Consider the following 18,843-nt stretch of genomic DNA (forward strand, 5'->3'; position numbering starts at 1 on the left):
AGGAGCTGGGCTTCTTTAGGAAAGGTAGCTATTTCACAGTGGCCCACACCACCCTCCATGCCTGGGAGCCCAGGGTGGCCCTTGGCTTATCTTTGGGTTCACAGAGCTTCCTGAGGCACCTGGCAGATCTCAGGGTGGATGGAGGATGGGGGATCTTGTGCTGCCTTCCTCACCCAGGTGTAGGAGCCCCAGTCCTCTGCCCCGCATGTCATCCCTCACCTGGTCCATCTTTCCCTCTCACCCCAGACATCCCTGGGCCCCCCTCCAAGAAGCTCTCCTCTCCCTTTCTTCACCCATCACCCCTGTTTTATTTTCTTGCCAAGATTTCTCACCACCTGACCTAGCGCCCTTTCAGGTGTTTCCTCTGTCACTGACTGCCTCCCCCAAGTAGAATGAAGCTCAGGAGAGGAGGAACATTCTCTTGTCTTCTGTTCTGTGCCACTGTATCCTCAGAATCCAGCACAGGGGCTGGAGCCTAATAGATGCTCAGTTAACTCCAGTGGAAGGAATGAATGGAATTCCGCGGCCCAGCACAGTGCCCGTCAAGACCCAGGCGATTCGGAGATCCCTGTTGACAGGAAGACTGAGACCCCAGAGGACTATGGGTTCTGGCTTCAGGAAGTCCCCCCTCTCCAGGCTCTTCCCTCTCCCAGACCCCATCCCAGCCGGGGCTCCCCGGGGGAGCAGGGCCGCCGGTTCTGGCCTCCGCACACTCCCCTCGCCGGGATTCGGCGGCCCCCGCGGCCGGGATGCGGGCTCCCGGGCGGGCGGGCGGGGGCCGGCCCCGGGCATGCTCAGAGCGCGCAGGTCCGGGCGGCGGCGGCGGGGGAGGAGGGAGCGGCCGCCGCCGCCGCCGCCGCCGTGCGCTCGTGGGCCCGGGCGGAGCTGCGCAGTCTTCTCGCAGCTGCGCCAGGACAGCCGGCTCGTGGCCGTGCCCACAAGTTGCCGGCAGCTGAGCGCCGCGCCGCCTCCTCCCGCTCGCAGCCCCCCAGCGCCCACCCCGCGGCGGTCGCCGGCCCCTGGACGCACATCCCGCGGACGCCCACCCCAGATGTGAAGCGGCACCGCAGCCCCTCGCCCCCCAGCCCCTCGCCCCCCGGCGCCATCGACAGAGTCTCGCCAGCGTCTCCTCTGCCAGACCCCGCGGCTGGAAGATGTGGCAGCCGGCCACGGAGCGCCTGCAGGTAAGGGGCACCGGGTGACCGGGGGCCAGCCTGGAGGAGAAGGTGCTCGGACCGGAGGAGCAGAGGTGGCGCGTCTGACCACTGCCAAAGATTTGCCCAAAGCGATCCTGTATGAACGCAAGGATTAGAACCTGATGCTGTCGGCTTAACCCAGCGCCGGGCACCCGGCCGGGGTGAGGGGGGGTGATGAAATTGACGAACGCATTGCTTCGGGCGGCGCAACTTTTGCCTTGGGGGTTAGTTGCCTGTAGGTATATATAACGTTGGACTTTCTGACCAGCAATTTTAGATTGCATTCCACTGACACAATTTACTGGTCTGGGGTTAGGAATTTTGCATCCAGATTTTTTTTTTTTTTTTCCTTTTTGTCTCCAGGAAAGACAGAACAAATGATTTGAGAAAGCATTCGTTTGCCAATATAATTTGGAAATATCAAGCTTGGTTTGGCTTGGTCACGGTATGCTGCTTATTCTATTTTACTTTTTCCTATTTGTTGGAGCTCTCCCCTTCATCTCCCCTGAACCCAAGCTCCCCTACATATTTGAAAATCAAAAGTTAAATTCAGCCAGGAATAGTTATGCCCTGGGTCATCCCATCAAAAGTTTTTCATTGCTGTCTACTGAAATGCCAAACTGCTTTTACTTTGGATTCTGAAGCCAGGGAGATGGGAAGGCGGTCAGAGTGAGAAAGAGGGGCGTTTTCAGAGAGGAGCTCATTCAGTGACACTCGGGACCCCGAAATCACCCTGACTGCAGGGTTTGATTGACTGCCTTCGCTGGAAAATATTCTCAGGAGGAAGGGTAGCTACTCTGCCAGATAAAATCCACTGAATCCTGCAGTTAAACTTTTGGCAGGCTTAGAGCCACGCTGTTTCATAGTAAACTTTGAAGAAGTGTTTAAGTGGTAAAATACAGCACCGTTGGAAGCTGAATGCATCTGAAGACTTAGGACAGTGGAGGCCAGGAGGCTTCACTGGCTTTGGAGGTTTCTCAATGAAAATTCAAAGGGCCAAACACAGACTGTCTCTCAGATGCTAGGAGAGTCTAACCTTTGCCTGTGAGTTCTCATACTGAGGATTAACCTGCAGAGGGTATTGCTTTTAGCAGAAATAGATGCCTCACAACCCCTTTCTAAGCCTCCCTGGGCCTGCAGTCTTGTGGGAGTGGGTTCACAGTAAGAGCTTGAGACACCAGGCCAATCCCCTCGGGTCTCAAACAGACTGAACAAGAAAAGAGATCTTGAGCCTTGAAGATAGGGAGGTGGGTGACCAGCCTCGTAACTCTCTCCTTCTCTTATTAAGAGAGTCAATATTGGGCTCTGAATGATTGGCCAAAGGTGATGTACATGTATTTCAGCACTGGCATCAGTTACCAGTTGTACGTGTGCATTTTTCCTTCAGTTCAGGGTGGTGAATTTATTCTAAAGGAAGGAGTGACTGAGCGGGGGTGGAGGGTTTCCCATCCAAGTGAGGAGAGAAGCTCTTGGAGGTCCTTAGAGAGATGAGGTCAGAATTCCTGGGGGTGGCTTTTATGGCCTGGGGATCCGTGCCTCTGCAGAGTTTGTAGATTTTTGTCTCTTGAAGTTATTTCTACCGGCCCGTTTCATGTAGGGACTCCTGTGTGCTCCACAGCACGTGACCCTTGGCAGGAGCTAGCTCTGGCTTGTGTTCCGCATGGCGATCATTCCTCGCTAGAAATGTCCTGGCTCTTCTGTGAAATGTACACATGTGCATTTGGCATGAGCCTGGTGTATTACAGTGTGCATTTGCAATGCATTTGTTTCATTTTGAAGTGTCAGATTGAAAGAGCAGGGGTTTTTGGCTTTTGAAGGCTCAGGTAAACATGCCTAGTCACTGACTAAGATCAAGTCATCATTGGAAGATACTTATCGACACAGGGCTTAACTTCATGCTGCCCTAATTTAAATTAGCAACCAGACCTGGTTCTCTTTTAAAAGTATATCTCAAGCCTTGCAATTATAAAAGTGAGCCACATGGAGAAAAATCTTCGTATTCATGGCTTCTTCCCCAATAGCAGCTTGGCTCTTCTTTACAACACGATTTGTATGTTTTTATTTTTTGCTTCTGGGGAAGGGAGCTGTTGAGCGTGAGGTGGTGAGTGAGTTGCTTGTAATGATATTTTATTTACATTCCTTGTGGTTATCTTTGTCACTTGGGCTCTGTTTGCTGTCTGGGATTTTTTCTTCCCTTTTTTGCCCTCAAGGCACCACTGTATAGGAACATTGGTTTCCGATTCCTCAGTGAATGGGATGCTTCACATGCCCAGATGTTGTGGCCATGGAAATGGCAATGGAAAGCGTGTTCGATGGGGAAATAATCATGAATCCCAGTCTGTAACGGAGTCAAAGCCCCACCCTCCTTACACAAATCTGTTTAACTTTCTCATACCACCTCATTAGTTTTTTTCCTCATTCATTTTTAATGCAAACATTCTAATTTCGATGAGCTTGAGTGAAGAGAATGCTTCAAGGAAGTGTTCCCAGAGCTTCCTAACAGGACTAAGGAGTCAATTTCTTGTACAAATACCTAGAAACAAAAGAGGTGAGGGAAGAAAAGGACATCTTTCCTTAACTGACTTTATTAGGTCCTATTAGATGATGCCGTTCAAAAGGTCTGTGGCCCAGGGAGTGTGGCTGAACTTTGTTTAGGCTAGACAGTCACCCTCTAACTAATGTGAGTCCAATATCCAGCTCTCTTGCTCAGGAAATGGCATCTTTGGTCAGGGTGGATTATTGTTATCAAACCCCACTTCTTTGCCAAACGAACGAATGCTGATACTTTCTGATCTGAGGCTTTGCTGTTTGACCCAAATCCAGTACAGGCAAAGTGACCTGTTGCCCCGAGCAGGGCTGAGCTGGGGAATTTCTCATTCAGTCACACAGACTGCGGCAAGTTCACCTGCTCCCCTGAATGTTAAAACTTCTGTTACATCCCACTCGAGCCCTCACTGGGAGCTTCTGCCATTAAAAATATAATAGGATCAAAGGGGATGTGAAGATTTAAATTACCACCCCAGCTTTTAAAATGGAATAAATATGAATTCTTCCCTTTTTACCTTCTCCTTTGCACAGCAGACTTTTTTCCTTAGAGGGACTCGGGAGAATTATAAATTTTTTAAGAAGCAGATTTGAAACAGGCTTTTTCCAGAAAAGTGAAAGGGGACTTTCCAGTAAAAAAGGCTAAGTATTGGTTTTTCAAAATAGAGATGAGATTACTTCTGGCCTCGATATTTTACAACTTGCATGGGTTGCCTGATTGTCTTGATTGTTGGGCTGGGCAGAGGCGTTAGAAGTGACAGACTCAAAAATTCAGGAGTGTGGACTCGGCCATAAGGAGCGTGAGTTTCCCCAGAGCGTCTGTCTTCAGGCTGCTACCAGATACATTTTTTGGAAGCCTGGAAAGGTGGAGAGCAGGAGAAAGATGACTGGAGACGGAGTTTGGAACAAAGGAGATCAATTCATCCTTGCCTGTCGTGTAGTTATTACAAGGACGGAATGGAGAGTGGTAGTAGAAAGGTATGGAAAAAAGTTCTAGCAAATTCTACTTGTGGAGTAGATCTATGTGTGACCATCTTCTCATGAGGCGTTCTATAAAGGTCCTAGTAATTTGCCTGTTTTCCCTGAAATTAAAATGTCTTCATGGCAGCTCCAGAAAATACAGAACTTTTATCGATAAAGCTGGCTTTTGGCTTCTCAGCCTGGACCGTGTTTCCCCCTCACCATTTTTTTTTTTTTCATTCACGTTTTGGTCAATGGCTGTACATTAGAACCTCCAAGAGGGTGAAATGAGGAAGGGTAGGGAGGAAACCAGATCCTGAAGAACCTTTCTTTTAGTTTGTTGTTAAACGTTTGGCTGATAAAAAGGTTTACATTTGTGACTAAATACTATTGAGTTGGCCAAAAAGTTCATTGGGTTTTGAGTAAAAATAAAAGACATTTTTCATTTTCACCAAGAACCTTCTCGAACAACGTATTCATTAACCCAACGAACTTTTTGGCCAACCCAGTATTTGGAGATTTGAGGAGGTAAGAGCACTTCTTCCCCAGGATCATCTTGCCCTTTCTCTGCCTTGTCATATCGGGCGGATCTTGCCTTGGCCTGGAGCGTCGATTGTTCTTGACTTATTTCTCTATCATTACCCACTTCCACTTTTCCCCTGAGAAGGGAGATGGAAGAACCTTCTAAAAGATCAGCTGGAGACCATTAGACTGGGCCCATCAGGCAGAGAGAAAACCTTGGCAAATCTGACACTTCTCCTGGCAGACCAAGTTGACAGGAGGAAAACAGAGTGAGGCAGATCATGACAACACCAGCTTTTACGGAGCACGCGCTGTGTGTGTGGCACGACGCTAAGGGGTTTTATTTGAATTATCTAGCTCATTTACCTTCCATAACCGCTTTTATCCCCATGTTATAGATAAAGAAACTGAAAGCCAGAGAGTTTAAATGATCCGGCCAGGGTTGGGCAGCCAGACATGAACAGAGCTGGAATTCGAAGCAGGAGGTTTGCTCCGGATCTCCATCTCCGCTTTTCTGTGATTTAGAAGGATGCGGGTGCTGTTGTTATTAATAAATAGAATGGCAACGGTGGTGGCCTCATGGGCTCTGAGAGGCTACTTTCATATCTCTTGTTGAAGCCGTGTGGTTGCCTGCGTGGACCCAGGGCTACCCTCTTTTTGGTGGCCCAGATCTCTGGGGGAAGTAAACTGCTGTGTCGTCCTCAAGCTGAAATTCCCAAGTGCCATTTAAGAGTCTCTTGAGCTGGAGCACATGGCATTTGTCCGAACTAGAGACCTTGAAACTGCAGTAAAGCCTGATCACGTCTGCAGTCGCTCCCCATTTAGGCCAAAAATGGGAGGAAGGGAGGGAGGAGGTCGGAGAGTTCAAGAGCAATTGCTTAGAAATGAGCAAGAGCTGCTCTTACAGACACACAGGTTTCTCACTAAATCGATCCTACGTCTTGCTGTTCTTTTCAGCCCTCATAGTTGAGTAAGCACAGAGCATTGGGCCTTATCCTTCCTAAAGAAAACTTGGACTTATCATTAATTTGAGGTCTCGCAGAAGTAACATGCTATCTTCTATCATTGGGTCTTTCCTGGAGTTTTGACAAACTAGAGACCTTAAAAGCTGTCAATAACCCCGATCACTTCTGCAGTCGTTCCCCATTTAGACCAAAACTGGGGGGGAAGGGAGGGAGGAGGTCAGAGATTTCAAGAGCAAAATCTCTACTAAGTGACTTGCAAAATGCTAGTCTTGGGAAAAAAACTCTCTGTCCCTTGGTTACCCATTGCCTAATGTTGACTGTCCTGGGTTATCTCGGAGCGTTAGGCAACGTTTTGCATTTTGTTTGATGTTCCAGATTATCTCTCTCTTCCCGCCTTCCCTCGAACTGACTCCCTTCCACCGTATGAATTTGTCCCGTAAATTGGATCCTGGAGCAGCTGACACTGGACAGCCCCACTGCTATTGGCCATCAGGCTCCCTTGCACAGGGCTATTTGACTCCTCGAATTAGCCGCAGTTTAGGGACTCGTTAGTGGTCAGCAAATAAAACCAGTCCAGAAGCACTCAATGGCTGCAGTGTGCTTTGTTCAGCCACCTTTGGGCACAAATCTAAATGGAGGCTTTATCTAAGGAGAGCAAGACGAAATTTTTGAGATATTTGTCCAAAGACCTCCTTAGAGTCTCGTGGAATTTGTTACTATCATTTTATGTTAACTTAAAAAAAAAAAAAAGGTTGTGATCCCAATGTAGCTGCTCTCCAGTGATAAAGCATCAGAATATTCACCAGGTCCAAACCCCCAGGGCGAGAACTGGAATAGGATGGTGTCAAGGATAAAGCACAGACTTGCTTTGTGCCTTTGGCAGATTTCAGTGCTACCAAAGTCACAGTAGGCTCTCTCACTTAGTACTGATGCCACTTGGTATTTGCCGAGGTATCTTTCCCATGTAAGACAGCCCAAGCCGCCTCCTTCTCCCCTCGTGTGTTGTGACTGAGGTCTTAATTTGATAAGGGAGGTTTCAGTAGTGAGAAAAATACCACCTCCTTCTGCTTTTTGAAGCCTATGTATTAGTTGGGTCTTTTATGACTTGCACCCTTGGCTTTCCTAACTGACACGGCTACAAAGGGACCAAGATTCAGATTCAGAGCCTGGTCTCTATGTCTTACTCATTGTTATGGGTTGAGCTGTCTTTCCACAACCCCCCCACCCCACCCCGCCCCACCGACACAGATATGTTGAAATCCTAACCCTGGGACCTGTGAGTGTAGCCTTATTTGGAAATCTGGTCTGTGCAGATGTAATTGAGTGAAGGTGATGTCATACTGGATTAGGGTGAGCCCTAAACTCAGTGACTAATGTCCTTATAAGGCGAGATTTGAAGACACAGGGAAGAGGGCCATGCGAAGACGGAGACAGAGTGTGGAGTTATGCTACCACAAGCCAAGGAAAGCCAAGCACGGCTGGCAACCACCCGAGGCTAAAAGAGTCAAGGAACAATTCCTCCCTAGGGCTTTTGGAGGGAAATGGCCCTACCAACATCATGGTTTTGGATTTCCAGCCTCCAGAATTGTCAGAGAGTACATTTCTGTGGTTTTAAGCCATCCAGTCTGTGGTGGTGTGTTATAGCAGCCCTAGGAGACTAACACGCTAGTACGTTCATGAAACCTGCTGCCTTTGTCTGTGTTCTGTCACTGTACTTCCGAAGGCTAAGGTGTGCCTGACTTTCATATACTGGGACTAAATCAGTGTTTCTGTATAGCATGCTTTTTGTGCTGAGTGTGAATTTGTTTATGGTGGATTTGAAAAATAATGAAAACGGACATTAGAGAACAATTAAATGCTGCTGCTTTCTCTCTCATCTACTTCTGGTCAACATCCTGGGAAAATGAAGCAAAAACTGAGAGGAATGTGTGCCCTGTTGCCAAGGGAGGGCCTCTGGAAGTAAATGTGCTTCAAGAGATAGTTCACGCTGGTACTTAAAATTATGGGCTGGGGTGTGGAAGACAGTCACTTCAGGGAGGATCTCAGTGACACTTTTCCAGACAGGCAGGGCCGAGGGAGGCCCAGGGTTTTATTCTCAAACAATCTGGGTTGTCCGTCTCTGCAGGGTCCCGGGTAGCTAGCCTCTGGGACTTGCCTCTTCCCAGCAAGGACAACTGTAGACTGATGTTAGGATCCGTTTCCAATCAACCTCCAGGACAGCTCCAGAGTATGTCTGGTTGATTATTCGTATCTGGTTGGACATTTTGTTTTGTTTTTGTTTTTCACTTGGTGACCGCATAAATTATTTTAATGAACTATCCATGCCTATGCTGCAACTCACTTTTAAGATAAAATAAACGTCATTAGGAGTCATAGTACTCACTTTTCTGGTTTTTTCATACAGTAGCCACGATGGCACAGACGTTTCCAGTCCTGACGAGGGTAAGGAGCCTGGATCGCTGCACAGCTGCTCGTTCGATTTGCATTTCTTAGAGTGAAGAGTCACTCAAGTTTTGTGTTTTTTTAAAAATTTATTTTATTACCGTGTAGTTGATTTACAATGTTATGTTAATTTCTGCTGTACAGCAAAGTGATTCAGTTATACATATACACACACACACACACACACACACACACACACACACACATACATTCTTTTTCATCATGGTTTATCGCAGGATACTGAGAGTCACTCAAGTTTTGAAAGGCTGCTTTACTTTCCACTCTCTTCCTCAGTAGGGAAGGATGCTGCACATGTGAAAGGGAGGGAGAGGTGCCAGGAGAAAGGGGCTCCTTAATCGTTATGCTTTCCTAATAGTAGATCCACCCTAATCCTTTCATGACAAGCCCTTCCCCATGGTTTCTGTGTAATTGTGGGTCTGGGGATAAACATGCAGATTCTGTAGCCCCTTCTGCCCACCGCATGCTTTGATGTCTTTACATCAGGAGCCGGCTTTCCCTCAGGTGTGTACGGCATCCTGGTGTACAAGCCACCTGTAATGTGGGACAGTAGACACTGCTGTTTCCTTTCTGTGTCTTCTGAGAATGCTCCCTCGGCACGGAGCTGGGGGCTGTGGGACCGTGGTACTGGTGAGTGGCTGTTGCTATTTTTTTTTTGCTTTAGGTTTAACTGCTTGGGAGCTTAGTGTATTAGTTTCCCAGGGCTGCTCTAATGAAGTACCACAAGCTGGGTGGCTTAAGCAACAGAAATGTACTGTTTCATAGTTCAGGAGGATGGATGTCTCCAATCAACTTGCGTGAAGGGTCGATAGCTTCTGAGGGCCGTGAGGGAGAATCTTTTCCATGCCTCCCTCCCAGGTTCCGGTAGTTTGCTGCAGATCTTCGGCATTCCTTGGCTTGTGGCAGCTTCACTCCAGCTGAAGCTTTGCATGGTGTTCTCCTCATGTGTTTTTCTCTGTGTCCAAATTTCCTTTCTTATAAGGACACCAGTCATATCGGATTAGGGGCCCACCCTAATCCAGTATGATCTCATTTTAACGTAACTTATTATATCTGCAATGATCCTATTTCCAAATAAGGTCACATTCTGAGGTACTAGGGGTTAGGGCTTTTTCATATGGAAATTTTTGGGGACACAATTCAACCTATAATACTTAGTGTGGAATTTTTGGGGGGGGGTTATCCCTCATGTACCAAAATATTTCTCCCTACTAGAGCCAACCACCAAAAAAACCCACTTTTTTTCCGAGTGGTGGTACAGATGTGTAATGGAGTAAGGTGCACATTCTATACATGGCAAAGTCATGGCTACTATTTTAGACTTGATTTGATTCAAAAATTACAAAATAATATCTGCTTAGGGTACCAAGAAGTTGATAATCTTGTTCCTTCCCTCATTCTCAATTCTGCCCATGAAGGAAACTCATGTGATCTGTCTGGTAGTTTTTTTCCCATAATTCTCCCTAGGTTTTTGCAAACACATACAAATTTATAGATACATATTTAGGTTTTTCTCATTTGTTTAAATAATATAATCATTATATATATAAAACTGTAATTTTTTTCACTTTACAGAATGTTTCTTGGGTATCTCTTCTGGTCGGTACATGTAGCCCCAACTCATTCCTTTTATTCCCTACATAAAATTTTGTGGTGCAGCTGGACTGTAATTTATTCAGTCCTTCCTGTATCAGGGAATATTTGGATTGCACCCATTTTTTTCGTTGCTGTTTTCCTCCCGTAAATAATACTGTTATAAGGATCTGCACACTATCATTGTGCTTGTATTTCTTTAGATGGAACTGATAAAATTGGAGTTGCTGAATCAAAGAGGATGCATGTTTTAAATTTTAGCAGCTGTCAGCGAGGGCCTTTTTTGAGAGTTCTGCTTTTTGATCAAAAGTTAATGTGATTTTGACAAAAGTGTAAAGAAATAGTTTGCTGGAGAAAGGATAGTCTTTTCAACAAAACGATGCGGAAACAATCCATATGCAAAACAACAAAATCAATAACATCAACAGCAAACCCAAAACTTCAGTCTGTACCTCATACATATTCTATACAAAAATTCACCTAAAATGAATCATAGACCCAGGTGTACCATAAAACCATAAAACTTCTAGACAGAAACAGCAGAAAATCTTCGTATGCATCTGTGTAAACATTACTACAGTCAAGGTAATGAACAGATCCACTACACCCAAAAGTTTCTTTGGGTTGGGCAAAGATTTCCTAGAACAATAACAAAAACACATTGAATAAAAGAAAACTTGGGTAAATTGGGCTTCATCAAAATTCTGCTCTTTAAAGATATTTATAAGAGAATGAAAAGAAGACACAGACTGGGAGAAAATACTTCCAAATCGTGTATTTATAATACAGGGCTTGTATCCAGGATATATAAAGAACTCTGAAAACTCAATACTGTAACAAGATAAACAACCCAATTAAAGAAAATGAGCAAATGATTTGAACAAAAAAGTTATATGGATAGGAAATCAACACATGAAAAGACATCATTAGTCATTAGGAAAATGCAAATTAAAAGCACAATGAGATAACACTGCCCAACTGTAGAACAGCGAAAATTAAAAAGGCTTCAACCGTACCAATTGTTGGCGAGGACGTGGAGGAACCGGACCTCTCATGCACTGCTGGTGGGGATGTAAAATGATTGAAGTCAGAATTACAGCTGCCTGAGCCTGGGATGGGAGGAACTTTTGGGGGTGATGGATGTGTTCAGTGTCTTGATTATGGTGATGGTTTCATGGGCTTGTACATCTGTCAAAACTTACAAACTTGTGCAGTGTACTACACGTCATTTATACCTAAAGCTGTTAAAGTGTACGTGACATTTTCACTGTATGCCAGGCGCAGTGCCAGGTGTCGGGGAACTAAACAATAATACTAGTTTCTGCTCTCACTTCTGCGAATTCTCTGTAGTTTTTGTGTTCTTTTAACTGGATGTTAAAATTCTAGCCCAGGATGTAAATAATGAACTCTATATTTTTCTTAGAGTTCCATTCTCTCCTTTTCAAACACTTCTTTGTTTACTTCCTGAAATGACATTTTCCATCGATCTCAGTTTGCCCAAGGACCTGAGAGAAACTAGTAGTTGAGCAAGAGAAGAAATCCAGACCAAAGGATGGAACGTTCAAGGCGATGCCTTGGTGGATCTTCCTCATTCAGGATGGCCCCTTTATCCTCCATCCTCCCAGGGATGCATTTCTCACTTCTTTCTAACATGTTGGTTTTCCAGCTGACTTTTCCAGCTGCCGCAGTCCTCTGGGCCCTTTTTAGCCCTGTATCTTAGCATCTGATTCCTCCCCTAGTGGCCAGTAGACTCAGGAGATTTTGCTATTGAAAGGGTGAATTTCTGGGATTGTGATCCCTGCAGCTGGTCGGGCCACCTTCTTGCCATTCTTCCTCCTGTGATAGAAAACACAGAGAGGATACATTCTGCAAAACCATTTGTGGGTCTTGAGTCTAGTTTGCGGATGTAATTTGCCTAGCAAATATAGGGTCTGGATTTCTTATGGAACAATTCTTTTTCTCAAGAAGATAGCAACTAAAAAATTTTAGATAAGATGCAACAACTTTACCAATGGCCATTGAACTTTAGTAAAAAGCTATTGAGAAGCATATGAAAATAACTTTAGTTTAGAAAACATTTTTCCCCCCAGGGAGGAAAATTTGAGGAATTTGATTTCATCTCTTTTAAAGGGCAAGGAATAGAAGCCCTTGTTTAATAAATATATAATGAGATCATGTGGCCTCTTGTCCCATCTGAGGTCCTGTTGAGGTGATGGGGCGCTATTAATACCTAATGGGAACAGCAGGCATGAACGGTGAGTCTGTCTCCTGGCAAACCAGAAAGTGTGGTCACTCCTGAGTGCGGCACGTAAAATGCTAGACTTCTGTTCCTTTGTTTACTTCGGGGGTGGAGGAAAGAAATGAAATGGGTTGAGGTGAGGGATGGCAGATGGGTGAGAAAGTCAAGCAGAGGGGAGATTGGGGAGCTGAGGGGGTAAAGGATGGGCAGATGCAAAATTAGGAAGAAAGGGAAGGGGGAGGAGGCGAGCACCATGCCTGGCATGTCTGTGTGCGCCACAGAGGTTAGCTGTCTGTCACGCCTTCAATGCAGCTGTCGGCTTTGATACCTTATTCCTCTGAGCAAAGGCATCAGATGCTCACACCTGCTCAGTGATGCCGAATGTTTTGGTGGATTATCTGGCTTTCTTGGAAAAACAGTTCTTTTCAGATGAAGAGCCTGGAAACTTTGAGGGGAAAACAAAGGTAGATCCAAAGCCACAGGGATGAGCAGTAAGGGAGAAATGGGAGGTGATGGGAGAATAAGGTTGTCCCTCGGTATCTGAGGGGGCGTTTGTTCCAGGACCCCCGTGGGTACCAAGATCCGTGGATGCTCAAGTCCCTTATATAAAATGATGCAGTACAGTTGGCCCTGCGTGTCTGTGGATGCTGAACCCGCAGATACGGATGGTGACTGTTATTTCTTTAGGGTACAGATCAGGCTGCCTGTGGCCCCTACAAGCTACTGAATAGTGGAAAGACCATGGGATTTTTAATCACCCACGGATCCAAATCTTGGCTGCTTCACTTATTGGGGGTTACCTCAGGGCCTCTGATTTATATTTTTTCAACTTTAAGATGGGGGTAATAACATTTAACTGCTGACTGTCAGTTGAGATGTGGGATACATGGTATCTGGCACGTTATTGGGAGTTGGTAAATACTAATTTCTTCCCCTACTTCAGATCCAAGAGTGAACTAGGAATAGCAGTGTAGCATTTTGGAACCAAGCAGATAAGTTTTGTGTTTCCCAAAGTCTGTTCCATGAAGCACAAGCTCAGCGAGCTGTTCTTATGAGTCTTGCCACAAAGAGTTCAGTCTTTGGATAGGTTTGGGAAGCACCAGGTGAAGCACAGGACTTCTTGTAGCCTTTAAGATGCCAATGCCCTGTGAGTTTCCACAGGAGGGGAGAAGATAATCCCTATGTAAAGGAGCGCCCACTATCCAGGGCACTTCGATATAGAACCTGAACTTAAAGTTGACAAACTGTGGGCCTGAGGTTTGGCTCTAGCTTACAAAAATGTTTCCTTTGGCCCCTTCAGTGTATATAAAAACATCACAGATTAGTCTCCAGGATTGAAAAATTAGAGGAATTTATAAAGAAAGCTGGTCTTTCTGATTCTCTCAAAAACTCAGACAGTCCAACCACCGTGGGCCCAGGTTCTCCCGTAGTGACCACTGACCAGATGCTGCTCCACTGGGGTAGGGTGTGGCCTCCAGCTCCACCCAGGCCTTATGGAGCACGTCTCATTTATCACATTGCCTGCTGGGCCCTGCAGGTACTGGGGTTGGGGACCCCGATCCAGCTTAGCAACTTCATTTGGCTGGTGAGAGAATTGAATGCCAAGTTCATGTTCTGTTGGAATCAGGACCAGATCCTTGGTCTCATGACTCTTTTTTTTTTAAAAATTAATTTATTTATCTTTGGCTGCATTGGGTCTTCGTTGCTGCGCGCAGGCTTTCTTTAGTTGCGTCGAGCGGGGGCTACTCTTCGTTGCTGTGTGCGGGCCGGGCTTCTCATTGCGGTGGCTTCTCTTGTTGTGGAGCACGGGGCCCTAGGTGCGCGGGCTTCAGTAGTTGCAGCACGTGGGCTCAGTAGTTGTGGCTCATGGGCTCTAGAGCACAGGCTCAGTAGTTGTGGCGCACGGGCTTAGTTACTCCACGGCATGTGGGATCTTCCTGGACCAGGGCTCGAACCCATGTCCCTGCATTGGCAGGCGGATTCTTAACCACTGCACCACCAGGGAAGTCCTGGTCTCCTGACTCTTAAAGGCCAGTGTGACAAATAATTGTGTGACTAAGTTTATTTGTTTAGCACCGTCCATAGTTCTCCCGGCACCACTCTGCGAGCCCACCCTCAGCTCCAGAAGTGGGGTTCCTCCTCCCATTTTCTGCCCTTGAGCACATTGTGGGGGGGGCCCTCCAGGCAGAAGTGGGAGGCTCCTCCCACTTCTCACTAAACACCAGTCACCGGTTCCTACATCTCCCACACCAGGCAACTAAAATTCCTCACTGTTATGGTATTGGCTCTTTGGGAGCATTTTTACTGCCAAACATTGGAACAGATTGCTTCCCAAAAAGGGGGTAAATTTAGAGGGTGGAGAGTAGTTTTAAATTGAATGGATCTCCACCTTTTCTCCACAGGTTATCAACCTATGAAGAACCATTCAAATGCTACTTTAGGAAACCCAAACTGAAAGACATCTGTAAGGGTGGCAACACCTTTATAATTAAGAATCCCCGTTTCACCAAAAACACACCCAAAAGCACCTTGCAAGTGTTTTCTGATCATCCTGGGGGCAGATCTGCTGCTGCTTTCATTTACCTTCCCAGGTTGCCCCTGTTCCACTTAACTCTGCCCATTTCCTGCAGCATTAGGGGATTCTGATTATTTTTGGTATTAAAAGTACTTGGAATTAACTCAGACAGTGGCTTGAGCTATAAAACAATGAATTAGACCCTCAACCTTCAACCATCTACTCGGTTCATTGAAAGCACAAGTGCTGAGCACTTCCTGGTTCCTTAGTTTTCGATCATCCCTCTGGGTTAGGCTCTCTAACTATAGGTTTGAGACAGTTCCCTATTGATCTTCCAGTAAAGGTTTATGAACTTTATTGATAACTATCCTAAAAATTATTGCACACTCTAATCAGACCCAGAGTTAGATCTGTCTATCATCTATCTATCTGTCTATCTATCTATCTATCCTTCTAATTTAATCTATTCTAATTGAATCTAGCAAAAAAGGAAAGGGATGATTCTGGCTGCAGAATACGAAAGTCCTGGTCAATCTGCAAGCTCAGAAAATATAATTACACCTTAAATATTTAACAGAGTTATGAAAAGGTTGACTTTTGGTTAGGAAGGAAAAAATTCAAATGCTTTTGAAGTACTTTTCAATAAAAGATAGTTATGCCTTTGAAACGTTAAAATAAGACTGAAGTAAAATTCCTCAAATACTAGTCATATCATGAAGGTAGAGATTTAGTTGTACTTGAAAACCTAGACTAAGGACAGGTGCTACCACTGCGCCTAAAACTCCTAGCTCTGAGCTTCCTGGCAGCCTAAGTAAGAAGAGAAACATGATCAGTTACTTGGCCCTCATTACCTAATAGAAGAATACCACTGAGCCTAAAACTCCTAGCTCTGAGCTTCCTGGCAGCCTAAGTAAGAAGAGAAACATGATCAGTTACTTGGCCCTCATTACCTAATAGAAGAATACCACTGAGCCTAAAACTCCTAGCTCTGAGCTTCCTGGCAGCCTAAGTAAGAAGAGAAACATGATGAGTTACTTGGCCCTCATTACCTAATAGAAGAATAAGATGTACATCAGCTCATCTGGAGCCCCAGACATTTTCCTAAGTTGAAGACCCTGGAAATTACATGTGGGACATCATAACACCGACTATTGGGCAATAACATTATTTGTAGTTTTTGCCAAAGTTGTCCTTAGAAGTTGAAAAAATAAACAATTCAGTAGGAATGCTAAGACTGTTTATGCAGAAGTGGACATCTGTGTTTTTTTCTGCCTGTCTTCATTTCCCATGTTCTGCTAACAGCACCCTGATTTTGCTTTTGGGAACTGTTCTTCCCCTGGTCCAGTGGGGTGACCTCATTCAGAGGGGCCTGGCAATCAGTGTGCCGTCCTTTAGCTGTGGGGTCGATGTGTACCCCAAATGTCTAGATTAGTCAGACAATTTCTCCCAAAAGTGGGAATCCTGAGCAGGGTGGCAGAAAGGCTGAAAGTAGCCAAAACCTGGTAATTCTACTCACCGTGATCTGTAGAAACTCTGTAGTCCTCCTGCATGGACCCTGGGAGCAACTTGATACCTGTCCTTTCTGAGCTTGGTCCTTCTACCCTCCTTTTAATCCAGTGTCACTGCAATTATTTATTTATTTATTTTTCTGCCCCCATGAGCCAGAGTTGGTACCAATTGCTTGTAACTACAAAACTCTGACTGATATACAGGTAGATTTTTTTTTTTTTTGAACCGATTAACGTTCAGTCTTCAAATTCTGTTTCACAGAAGGTGATATGTAGAACAGAACGTATGTGTGGAGGAAAGTGAGGGAGCCATGCTTGAAGGATCTCCAAGATACCAACCAGAAACCCAGGGATGCACAGATGCCCCTCCTTACGGGTACACCTTCTTTGTAAAATTTGTACATGCTTACTGAAGAATGGATGCAAATATTCCCCTCACCCTGGAATTTCTTATGCATATACCCTTACTTTAGTAAGTGCCACTGAACAAAAATAATCCTAATTATCCTATAGTCCTGGCCCACAGCTTCCAAGTTCTGGCCTGTCACTGGAGAAAGATTTCTGTCTTCGTTGTTTATAAGGGTGTAGCCCTGCTATTGGCATCTGCTACAAATCTTAAGGTTTTTATAACTTGGATGTCATTTTCACCTTCCTGCCAAATCTCTGCACTGAAAAAGCAGAGGGTCATGTTAAGTAATGATGATTTTACTGCATCCAAAACAAAGTATTTTGGTACACATAGTCAAGTGAACCCCTCTTGTCTCTTGTCTCTGGAGCCTGGGGTAGAAATGGTGTCGGGGACACAAACAGCTGTTTTGGCCAAAATAGCTGAAAAGACATGGTCTCAGCCTGTCTGAGCCTCAGTTCTTGAGAAACATTTGTAATTATTGGTTAAAAATGTGAATGGCTCTGTAAGTTCACTCTAGGACAATGTGGATTCTTGAGCCCAGAAAGTTAAATACCTACAACTTCGGCAGTCTTGACCTTCTGGGTAGAGAATGTAGTTCCCTAGTTTTCAAGACCTGCTTTGCCACTTTGATTTAATACAAGGCGGAAATCTTCAAAACAAAGTTCTCTGGATCCAGGAAAAATTCATCTGGCATCAGTTAGCTTGGGCATCTCCCTCCCCCTTCCCCACCCCACCCCCTTGTCTTTTCTCTAGGAGCTCGATGCTTTGTAGAAAATGAATGGCTTTGCAAAAGTGCAAATTTGGGAGAGTGTTGTACAACCAAAGAAAATTCAAATCAGCATTCCCCCTGTGGGAATCCTCTTGGGGAAATTGAAATTATATTTAAATATTCATTAAACAGCCAATATCTGTTTTAGGATGTTGACAGACTGTCTGAATGGTACAGCTCAGTGGTTTTCTGGAAGTAAAGCGGTCTAGAGAATGAAGAATACAGAGTCTAAAAAGCCTGCTAATTGATGTGTCCTGCTCTGTGCTGCGTTAATGGTAAATAGCACAGGCTCAAGGCTGATTTCTTTACTCCTTGGCCCAGAGAACTGGCGTTTTTCTTCATAATGTAGTTGAATGCCCTTGTTGAACAGAGCTGACCCGGGAGATACGTGTGTGCTCTGAACAGGAGGGCCTGTGTGCTGGCAGGGTACCTACGAGCAGGGCAAGCGTTCAATGAAAACTTGGAGGGAGTCTTTTGGAAATAAAACTTAATTTGCAGGGACCTCAACTTTACACATGAGGTAGGCTTGCTCTGCGATTTGGGGCCACATCTGTGTTTTTTCTCTTTTTTTTGTGACCCTCTTCCTTTCTTGCTTCTCTCCTCCTCCTTTCCTCACAATTAATGGGAGTGGAGTTCTTTCCATTCCTGAATTTCTTCGAACTCTCTTGCTAACTGCTGAGTCTTTAGATACTTTTTATAGCTTTCCCAAGGGGTGATCATCACCTCTCTTTTCTCCCATCTTCCTGTTTCAGTGACTGTAGGCTCCTGATGAGCTGGAAGTCACAGCTAATTTGGACAAAAACAAATTTGGCTGTGGCTCAAAGCCATTGCTTATTTGGGGGGATTTTCTTTCTTTTTTTCTTACCTTTCTTTCTTTTTTGGCTTTTGGTTAAGAGGGTATTATCTTTGCATTAGATAGTCATCAAAACTCATTTCTTGGATTGTGGATAAAGAGAACAAATGGGTTCATTTTGATCTGAGGACTGGAAGAAATTGATACACTGTTGATTTCTTGTAAAATGCACTAAAAAGTCTATCTTGGAACTCAGCAGATGCCTGCTTTTGTCATGTTAAAGGACTGAGGCTATTTATCTTTTTAATTTCAATTATTGGCCCCTCTAGATAGGACATTTAAGTTTGATTTGAAGCTGTTAATGCGTCAT

General features: G+C 45.0%; 1 protein-coding gene across 6 annotated transcripts in view; it reads left to right on the top strand.

The window, feature by feature from the left end:
- Nucleotides 1-797: 797 nt before the first annotated feature.
- Nucleotides 798-18,843, top strand: part of PID1 (phosphotyrosine interaction domain containing 1) — a 242,133-nt gene continuing 224,087 nt past the window's right edge. The window contains exons 1-2 of one of the 6 annotated variants that reach the window (XM_082396273.1): nt 798-1,184; nt 1,560-1,641. Coding sequence is in view for 2 of the 6 variants with exons in the window: in XM_082396276.1 (XP_082252402.1) it covers nt 1,155-1,184 (30 nt within the window). In the remaining 4 variants the exon portion in view is untranslated. The other 5 variants (XM_082396274.1, XM_082396277.1, XM_082396276.1 and 2 more) reach the window with 5 other exon arrangements.

Source organism: Balaenoptera borealis, assembly GCF_965194805.1.
Source record: "Balaenoptera borealis genome assembly, chromosome: 6".
NCBI lineage: Eukaryota > Metazoa > Chordata > Mammalia > Artiodactyla > Balaenopteridae > Balaenoptera > Balaenoptera borealis.